Raw genomic sequence first — 10715 nt, 5'->3', positions numbered from 1 at the left:
GGGAGGCAGTGACCATGAGTTGGTTGAGTTCAGGATCCTGACACAGGGAAGAAAGGTAAGCAGCAGGATACGGACCCTGGACTTCAGGAAAGCAGACTTCGACTCCCTCAGGGAACGGATGGCCAGGATCCCCTGGGGGACTAACTTGAAGGGGAAAGGAGTCCAGGAGAGCTGGCTGTATTTCAAGGAATCCCTGTTGAGGTTACAGGGACAAACCATCCCGATGAGTCGAAAGAATAGTAAATATGGCAGGCGACCAGCTTGGCTTAATGGTGAAATCTTAGCGGATCTTAAACATAAAAAAGAAGCTTACAAGAAGTGGAAGGTTGGACATATGACCAGGGAAGAGTATAAAAATATTGCTCGGGCATGTAGGAACGTTATCAGGAGGGCCAAATCGCACCTGGAGCTGCAGCTAGCCAGAGATGTCAAGAGTAACAAGAAGGGTTTCTTCAGGTATGTTGGCAACAAGAAGAAAGCCAAGGAATGTGTGGGCCCCTTACTGAATGAGGGAGGCAAACTAGTGACAGAGGATGTGGAAAAAGCTAATGTACTCAATGCTTTTTTTGCCTCTGTTTTCACTAACAAGGTCAGCTCCCAGACTGCTACGCTGGGCATCACAAAATGGGGAAGAGATGGACAGCCCTCTGTGGAGATAGAGGTGGTTAGGGACTATTTAGAAAAGCTGGACGTGCACAAGTCCATGGGGCCGGACGAGTTGCATCCGAGAGTGCTGAAGGAACTGGCGGCTGTGATTGCAGAGCCATTGGCCATTATCTTTGAAAACTCGTGGTGAACTGGGGAAGTCCCGGATGACTGGAAAAAGGCTAATGTAGTGCCAATCTTTAAAAAAGGGAAGAAGGAGGATCCTGGGAACTACAGGCCAGTCAGCCTCACTTCAGTCCCTGGAAAAATCATGGAGCAGGTCCTCAAAGAATCAATCCTGAAGCACTTGCATGAGAGGAAAGTGATCAGAAACAGCCAGCATGGATTCACCAAGGGAAGGTCATGCCTGACTAATCTAATCGCCTTCTATGATGAGATTACTGGTTCTGTGGATGAAGGGAAAGCAGTGGATGTATTGTTTCTTGACTTTAGCAAAGCTTTTGACACGGTCTCCCACAGTATTCTTGTCAGCAAGTTAAGGAAGTATGGGCTGGATGAATGCACTACAAGGTGGGTAGAAAGCTGGCTAGATTGTCGGGCTCAACGGGTAGTTATCAATGGCTCCATGTCTAGTTGGCAGCCGGTATCAAGTGGAGTGCCCCAAGGGTCGGTCCTGGGGCCGGTTTTGTTCAATATCTTCATAAATGATCTGGAGGATGGTGTGGATTGCACTCTCAGCAAATTTGCGGATGATACTAAACTGGGAGGAGTGGTAGATACGCTGGAGGGGAGGTATAGGATACAGAAGGACCTAGACAAATTGGAGGATTGGGCCAAAAGAAATCTGATGAGGTTCAATAAGGATAAGTGCAGGGTCCTGCACTTAGGACGGAAGAACCCAATGCACAGCTACAGACTAGGGATCGAATGGCTAGGCAGCAGTTCTGCGGAAAAGGACCTAGGGGTGACAGTGGACGAGAAGCTGGATATGAGTCAGCAGTGTGCCCTTGTTGCCAAGAAGGCCAATGGCATTTTGGGATGTATAAGTAGGGGCATAGCGAGCAGATCGAGGGACGTGATCGTTCCCCTCTATTCGACATTGGTGAGGCCTCATCTGGAGTACTGTGTCCAGTTTTGGGCCCCACACTTCAAGAAGGATGTGGATAAATTGGAGAGAGTCCAGCGAAGGGCAACAAAAATGATTAGGGGTCTGGAACACATGAGTTATGAGGAGAGGCTGAGGGAGCTGGGATTGTTTAGCCTGCAGAAGAGAAGAATGAGGGGGGATTTGATAGCTGCTTTCAACTACCTGAAAGGGGGTTCCAAAGAGGATGGCTCTAGACTGTTCTCAATGGTATCAGATGACAGAACGAGGAGTAATGGTCTCAAGCTGCAGTGGGGGAGGTTTAGATTGGATATTAGGAAAAACTTTTTCACTATGAGGGTGGTGAAACACTGGAATGCGTTACCTAGGGAGGTGGTAGAATCTCCTTCCTTAGAGGTTTTTAAGGTCAGGCTTGACAAAGCCCTGGCTGGGATGATTTAACTGGGAATTGGTCCTGCTTCGAGCAGGGGGTTGGACTAGATGACCTTCTGGGGTCCCTTCCAACCCTTATATTCTATGATTCTATGTTAAGGGCTGTTATAGAGAGGACAGTAATCAATTGCTCTCCATGACCACTCAAGGTAGGACAAGAACTAATGGGCTTAATCTGAAGCAATGGAGATTTAGGTTAGTTTTTTTCTAATATCTTTCTAACTATAAGGTTAGTGAAGTTCTGGAATAGGCTTCCGAGGATGCTTGTGGAATCTCCATCACTGGAAGCTTTTAAAAACAGGTTAGAGAAATACCTATCAAGGATGGTTGAGGTTTATTTGGCCCTGCCTTAGTGCAGGGGGCTGAACTTGATGACTTTTCGAGGCCCCTTCCAGCCCTACACTTCTATGATTTCAATGCAATCCTAATAAGAAAAAGAATTAGATGCTTCCTTTTTTAAAATGAAAGATGTGGTTCTTTACATTTTAAAATTCCTCAAAACAGGACCCCAAGAGCAGACTCTGGCAGGTATTCTTTATCTGAGGAATAAATGTAGAATTATGGCTCAGCAAGGTTACAGAACCTTTGTACACTAATTGCCTGAAATAATATCAATTCAGGATAACTTAAAATAACCCCCCCCATCTGACTCTTATCCTCTCTTTTCTTCTCCCCTTTGTGTGTCTCGCCCGCTATGTCTCTCTTCCTTTTGTCATTCCTTCTCAGTTTAACAATGTAAAGTTTTAAAATATTTACATTACAAAAACATACAGATGTTTTATTATAAGCCTATTATAGGCTTAGATGTACTAGAAAGGATTTGTAGTTACAAAAGCCTGCAGTGCACTTGATTACATGGATCCCTATTGTGCCAGAGGTTTTCGTAAGTAGAAATATTTTATTCTGCAGGACTAATTGTCAGAAGGAATGCCTCTAAATATTTAGGTTTTTTTTACTTTGCAGCGGATTTGGAGACACATAACCAGGAAAGAGGCATAAGCTTATGTAATAGAAAAGCTTTTCGTAAGTGAATTAACAAACGTTCCAGCTCCATTTCTGGAATTATAATGTGGTCCAAGGAGACATTATAATGAAATACATTTATAAACCACCTGTCAAGGAGCATCTCTATGTGCCACACAATAAAATAAGTACAATGCACATGGGGCCTGGTTTTCAACGGAGCTCAGCACCTAATAGCTCCCATTTAGGCACTTAAATGAAGTGGCCAGATTTCCAAAAATGCTTAGCTCAGACATCAGCAATAACAAGCCCCAAGAGATCACCAACCAGAGCTAAAGGGTCTGGCAGTAAGGCGAATCCAAGAGCTCTTGGCAAACCTTTCAACAGACAAAATGGAATAATTCCCAATTAGTACAAAGAATGGGAAAGAAAATGAGTCAGCAAGCCCTAGCAAGAAATGCATCTGTGTTTGTGTACTGCACACTCTGGCAGGGAAGTGCTGTGTGTTGGGTTGTATTCTTTCTCTGTGTGTGTATTGTGGCTCTCTGCGTGCCTGCTGCCCATTCTGGCAAGGAGGTGTCATGGTACAGTGTAGGGATGTTGTCAAGGTTCCTTCCCCACCCTGAACTCTAGGGTACAGATGTGGGGACCTGCATGAAAAACCTCCTAAGCTTATTTTTACCAGCTTAGGTTAAAATTTCCCCAAGGTACAAACTATTTTACCTTTTGTCCCTGGACTTTATTGCTGCCACCACCAAGCATTTAACAAATATAACAGGGAAAGAGCCCACTTGGAAATGTCTTTTTCCCCCAAAATCCCCCCAAGCCCTATACCCCCTTTCCTGGGGAAGGCTTGATAAAAATCCTCACCAATTTGCATAGGTGAACACAGACCCAAACCCTTGGATCTTAAGAACAATGAAAAAGCAATCAGGTTCTTAAAAGAAGAATTTTAATTGAAGAAAAAGTAAAAGAATCACCTCTGTAAAATCAGGATGGTAAATACCTTACAGGGTAATCTGATTCAAAACACACAGAATCCCTCTAGGCTAAACCTTAAGTTACAAAAAGACACAAAAACAGGAATCTATATTCCATTCAGCACAACTTATTTTCTCAGCCATTTAAACAAAACAGAATCTAACGCATATCTAACTAGATTGCTTAGTAACCCTTTACAGGAGTTCTGAACTGCATTCCTGCTCTGGTCCCGGCAAAAAAACACACACAGAGAGAACCCTTTGTTTCCCCCCAGCCCTCCAGCTTTGAAAGTATCTTGTCTCCTCATTGGTCATTTTGGTCAGGTGCCAGCGAGCTTGTCTTAGCTTCTTAACCCTTTACAAGTGAAAGTGTTTTTCCTCTGGCCAGGAGGGATTTAAAGGTGTTTACCCTTCCCTTTATATTTATGACAGATGTATACATGTGCGCATTGCACAGTGGCAAGGAGATGTGTGTGGCTGTGTGTGCTGCATACTCTGACAAGGTGTGCATAGCGTACATCGTTGCTCACCGTGTTTGCTTCCAACTCAGGTAGTGAGGTATGTGGCTGTGTGGGCTGCACACTCTCAGGGGTAAGTTGTGTGTTTTAGCTCAGTGTGAGGGTATGTATGTTTGTATGTGTTTCATACTGGTAGAAGAGATAGGCGTGCTGTGTGGCTCTCCGTGTGTTGTGGTTCTGACATTCCACTAGGGTTGCCACCTCCAAGAAGCAGAAAAACCAGCATCCACCCCCACTAACAAAAGGATCTTAGTGTTGACTGTAGCTATTACTGAAATGTTATTTTGACCATTTAACACACAATAAATGTATTTTTATGTTGTTTTTTTCTTACCTTATCGTAACATGGCACTGCAGCCCAGACTATGGGAGTGTGAATTGAAGAGTGCTCTAATGTGTCACAAATGAAAATAAATCCTGGCACATTAAATCTTTTGACCAGCAAGGCAGTGCAATAAGCAGCTAGGTGCCAACCCTAATATGTGGCTGTGTGTGTTGCATACTGTCCGGGGGTGTAGGTGTGCGTGTCACAGGCTGGCATGGGGTGTGGCTGGCTGTGTGTGTTGCATACTGACAGGTGCTGTGTCTCACACTGGCAGGGGGCTAGGCACTCTGGTAGGAGATGTAAGTGTGAGTAGCTGTGGGGGTTGCACACGTGTAGGGGGTGTGTGTTACACACTGACAGGGTATGTGTGTGTTGCACAATGACAGGAGGTGTAGGTGTCATCACACAGGCAGGGAGGTATTGTGTGGCTGTGTGGAGTACACCTTGGCAGGCCGGGCAGCTGTGTGTGGCTAGGTGTATGGGTGTTGCACAGTGGCAGGGGGTGTAGGGTTGTGTGCCTGTGTGTATTGCTGACTGGCAGAGGGTGTAGCTTCGTGTGCTGCTCACTGGCAGGGCGGGTGTGCGGGGCGTGTTACACACCAGCCGGGCGGGGTGCGCGCTGCCCGCGAGAGGGCGCCCCAGCGGGCGGCCCACTCCGTCAGCCAGGCCCGGCGAGATGGCGGCGCGGCGGCTGCTGCTGCTGAGCCGAGCCCTGCGGCCGCTCTGCCCGCTGGGGGCCCGGCCGCCGGCCAGGTGAGCGCTCCGGGGCCGGGAGGCGGCGGCGGCGGCGGCCGGGCTCAGCCAGCGCCGCAGCCGGGCCTCCCGGTCTCCGCGGGGCAGGGCCGCGCGGGCTGGGGAAAGCCCGAGGCTCGGCGGAGCATCAGCCTCCGCTGGGCGGGAGAGCGGCGGGCGCCCGAGCCGGGCGGCTCCGGCCGCGAATGAATGGAGGGTGCCGGCCACTCCCTCCTTTTCTTTTAGTGTGTACAGTGTGTGTCTGTTTGTGTGTAGTGTGTACAGTGTGTGTCTGTTTGTGTGTAGTGTATATTGCTGGTGTACAGTGTGCTCGGTGTGTAGTGACTGTGTACAGTGTGCGTGTGCGATATGTGTGTGTGTACAGTGTGTTCTTTGTGTACTGTTTGTGTACAGTGTGCGCGTGCACTATTTCTGTGTGTGTGCTGTGTACAGTATGTGTGTAGTGTGTACAGCTGCCGTGCAACAGGGCCCAGACCAGGGTCTTTGAACCATACCGTAAACAAGGGTATATGAACAGACAGAATAATGCTAGGGATCTGGGCTCCCACAGATTTTGGATAGGTTGGATCAAGGTTTGTCTTGGGGTGATCTGGGCTCTCCCTGGTTTGGGATGGGTTTGGATCAGGCTTTGGCGTTGGCTGTGGCCCAGCTGTGAAGTCCCCATCCAGATCCAAAGTTGTCCTAAGTTTGGGAGTGCTCAGGTCTCCGCTCTCCTCCTAATGGTGCTTGCTTATTTTGTGCCTCTCTGTTGGATTCTCTGTCACACTGCATCTCTTAGGGCTTGTCTACTCTTGAAGGTTAATTTTTATTAAGGTAGGGGTGTGAATTTTAGCACGTTCTCCGGAATAACTCCCACGTGAAGGCAGTTCTTTAGAAGGAAAGTAGCTGTGACCTTTGGTCCAGATACTGCCAGCATGGCGATTTCAGATAATGACAAAGCTACACCCAGGCAAACTTTGTTGTTTTCACAGTCAGAATTCACCCAAAAATCTTTCAAGAAGCTCATGTCCCCAAATTATTTGAGATTTTTATTTATATAATTAGTCTCTTGAGTGTGCCCACCTTGAGCTCGGTACACAGTACACATGTCTAAAAGCTAAGAATTTTAAAAAATACATTCAGTAGATCTTTAAAGTTGAAAATGTAGTTGTGGGTAACACACCAACATCTCCTTTTATTCTAAAGTTTTGTGATTTAGGATCATAGGAGAGTGGAGGAAAAGACCTGTTAGATCTTGGAGACCATCCCATGACAGTGCAGAATACAGCCTCTGTCCCCCAGCATGACTACCCGGGGGGGGGGTTAGTTTAGTTTTAAAAATGTAACCCTATGGTTTTATTTTTTTATTTTTTATTTTTTTAGTTGGGGTTTGTATGTGTGTGTATAGGGTTGGGGTATATTTATTTTGTGTTTGGAAAAAAATACAAAATATAGAATAAATAGATTGCAGTAATGTATTGCATACAAATGTCATTACAATAACCTATATACTACCTCCTACATTTCAAATCCTGTGTAAGGCTTGAAACCAATGTCGGGATCAATCACTGCATTACAGGTTGGCCAATAAGGGCATGATCCTACAAACACCATTGAATGTCGTGCTTGAGATTTGTGCAACTCTGTACAGTCTCGAGCACCATGCTTGGTAATAAATGTTCGGAGGGTTGGGCCCAAGGTGAACAAACTAGTCTGTATTGGAGAGTCCATTCTGCTAACTGTAGCTTGCTTTTATTTATGCAGTTCCTAGTGTACTGTGGCATTTGTACTTAAAAAGAATCACAGCATTAAACTACAGAACTTTACTTCAGCCATTTGACAAATCTTTGCTGTGAAAGCAGCAAGATTTCTTTTTTAAAAATGTGTAAGTTAGCAAGACTGTACTGTAAAACAAGATACTGACCAAAAAGGAAAAACCCCAAAGAGACTAATTCATGGGATAACTACTATAAAGTGATGTCTGTCAAGATAAAAATCTTATCCATAATCTTTGGAGGGACCTTTTATTATTTTGGTCATTTAAACCCCGGATATTGCTGTTAGCCTCTCCTTGGCTATTTTTTAAAATATGCAGTGTTGTACTAGCGTGTTGGTCCCAGAATATTTGAGAGACAATGTGGGTGAGGTAATATCTTTTATTGGACTGACTTCTGTTGGTGACAGAGACAAGCTTTTGAGCTACAGGGAGCTCTTCTTTGGATCTGGGAAAGGTATTCAGAATGTCACAGCTACATGCAAGGTACAATCTGTGTAAACATATTGTTTAGTGTAGGTAGTTAGCACGTAGTCTAAGGAGGGGTTCTCAACCTTTTTCTTTCTATAAAAACTCCATGGCCCACCTGTGGCACAACAACTGGCTTTCTGCATATAAAAGCCAGGACCTGTGTTATGGGGTAGGAAGCGGGGCAATTGCTTGGGGGCCCCCATGAAGCTAAACTGCTCGGGCTTTGGCTTCAGCCCTGGGTGCTGGGGCTCAAGGCCTCGGACTTCAGACCCATGCGTTGGGGCTTCAGCTTTCTCACCTGGGCCCCAGTGAGTCTCATGCTGGCCCTGCTTGGCGGACCCCTGAAACCTGCTCACGGCCCCCCAGGGGGCCCTGTACCACTGGTTGAGGTGGACTGGCCCATTAACACCTCTGCAGTCATAGGACAAAAAGGGGGAGGGGAGTAGTGGGTTACAGATTGTTGTAATAAGCCATAAATCCAGTGTGTCCAGTCCATGAAATTTTAGTATCTAGCATAGTTATGAATTTAAGCTCTCAGGCTCATTTTTTGAAAGTGTTGTGCAAGTTTCCTTTGAGACGAGGACTGACAGGTCAGATATAGAGTGATCACTTTGTGAAAGCGTTAACCCACAGGTGGTAGGGTGTGTTTGTCTTTTATAATTTTCCTTTGTGAGTTCATTTGAGAACGTAGTGATTATCTGATTCACCCAAGTAGTTGTTCGGACATTTATTGCAATGGATGAGGTATACCATATGTTGCAATAGACGTGTAGGATCCATGAATCTTGAAAGGCGTCTCGGGGGGGGGGGAAAGGGTGTTGATCATTGTAGCAGTGGAGGTATGTCTGCAGGTTTTGCATCTGTTGTTCTGCCAGGGTCTGCTGCCGCTTTGAGTTGGTGGGCCCTGGTCTGTGGGGAGCTTGCTTCTGATGGTGAGCCCTTGGGGAGGTTGGGCAGGGGGTGGGTGTTTCCTCTCTAATAACACCTCATAACTATGTGGGTGAAACCAGACAATCACTATGCTCTTGAATGAGCTCACAAAAGAAGAGACAAAAACACCTTGTATTTAGCTCTGAGTACCTTTACCAGACCTGAAGAAGAGCTCTGTGTCGCTCAAAAACTTGTTTCTCTTTCCAGCAGAAGATTGGTCCAATAAAAGACATTACCTCATTCACCTTAAAAAGAAAAGGAGTACTTGTGGCACCTTAGAGACTAACAAATTTATTTGAGCATAAGCTTTCGTGAGCTACAGCTCACTTCATCGGATGCCTCTGCCTCTGCATCCGATGAAGTGAGCTGTAGCTCACGAAAGCTTATGCTCAAATAAATTTGTTAGTCTCTAAGGTGCCACAAGTACTCCTTTTCTTTTTGGGAATACAGACTAACATGGCTTCTACTCTGAAACTCATCCACCTTGTCTCTCTACTTTTTAAAATGTATTTGTGGTTGTGGGTTTATCAGCTGAGGTTTAGTGCTGTTTCACTTTTGAACTTTTTAAAAAGATGATGCCTCTTATTTTTAGAGCTCTGTTTATCAGAGAGGGAGGAGGGGATGGCTCTTGCTGCACAACCCAGTTAGACTCATAGACTTTAAGGTCAGAAGGGACCATCATGATCATCTAGTCTGACCTCCTGCACATTTCAGGCCACAACCTCGCCCGCTGCTGTAATAGACCTCTAACCTCTGGCTGAGTAACTGAAGTGTTCAAATCATGATTTAAAGACTTCAAGTTACAGAGACTCTACCATTTACACTAGTTTAAACCTGCGAGTGAGCTGCGCCCCATGCTGCAGAGGAAGGCAAAAGAACCCCAAATCCCAAGGTCTCTGCCAATCTGACTCCAAGAAAAATTCCTTCCTGACCCCAGATAGGATGATCAGTTAGACCCTGAGCATGGATGGCAAAAGAAGCAGCAGAGTTTAATTGTTGAGTTTTATTTGTAATTTAATATTGAACGATGATGGTATTGATTGAATTTGAAAGTGAGGGACTGCTGCTGTTGGACCTTAGCCCTGCATCAGTGTGTTTTTTGGAATGGTTCATTCAAGCCTGTCTGTGTAGCTGTAACGAATGCATGTCAAAGTTGACCTGAAACAACCTCTTGCTGTACTGATCTCGTTTTTTTTTTTTTTCTGGTTGTCAATCACGCCAAGTAGCATAATGGCCAAATGTCCATTGAAGTCTATTAAACTTCCGCGTTGAAAATTTATGAACAGAATTCTATGCAGGGTTTGCCTGCAATACCAGGAGTCTGGACTTGGTGACCCAGGAGTTCCCTTCTGCTCCTATGTTCTTTTGGAAGGCCAGTGCCATTCATTGTGCCCACAAGTATTTGACCAAGATAGGCATTAACTGTTTAAAAAAGTTAGATAGCATTCCTGACAACTGCTCTGACTGTCTCTTTTTAGGTGTCTGCAGACTGAAAATCATGAGTTGGTACGTCAAGAAACGTCTTCTGCTAAAACATTAATGGATATTGGAACTCGAAGGATCTTCTCTTCGGATCATGATATCTTCAGGGAAAGTGTGAGGAAATTCTTCCAGGAAGCAGTGGTCCCTTATCATGCAGAGTAAGATATAGTTCGGATATTTTATGTTGCCTACTAATTCCAGGCTGTTTCACAGAACTCTCTGGGAATAATGTTCTGAGTATAACAAGCAAACGGTAGAGTTTATTTTAATTTTAAAAAAATTGTATTATTGGCTTGTATATTATATATATCTTGGTTTGCATATCTCCTACATCACATGTTTGAAGGAAGAAAAAAAGTACATGGTTATATTTGTAAAACAAAACAAAAGAAGCACT

The 10715-nt window shown here is 45.1% G+C and overlaps 1 protein-coding gene across 1 annotated transcript in view; it reads left to right on the top strand.

The window, feature by feature from the left end:
- The first annotated feature begins 5555 nt into the window (after positions 1 to 5555).
- Positions 5556 to 10715, top strand: part of ACADL (acyl-CoA dehydrogenase long chain) — a 32074-nt gene continuing 26914 nt past the window's right edge. Inside the window, exons 1-2 of the mRNA XM_048869575.2 lie at positions 5556 to 5682; positions 10315 to 10476. Coding sequence (XP_048725532.1) covers positions 5606 to 5682; positions 10315 to 10476 — 239 coding nt within the window. The 5' untranslated portion in view covers positions 5556 to 5605. The remainder of the gene's footprint in view (positions 5683 to 10314; positions 10477 to 10715) is intronic.

Source organism: Caretta caretta, chromosome 11, assembly GCF_965140235.1.
Source record: "Caretta caretta isolate rCarCar2 chromosome 11, rCarCar1.hap1, whole genome shotgun sequence".
Lineage (NCBI taxonomy): Eukaryota > Metazoa > Chordata > Testudines > Cheloniidae > Caretta > Caretta caretta.
This window is presented reverse-complemented; position numbering and strand designations above follow the sequence as displayed.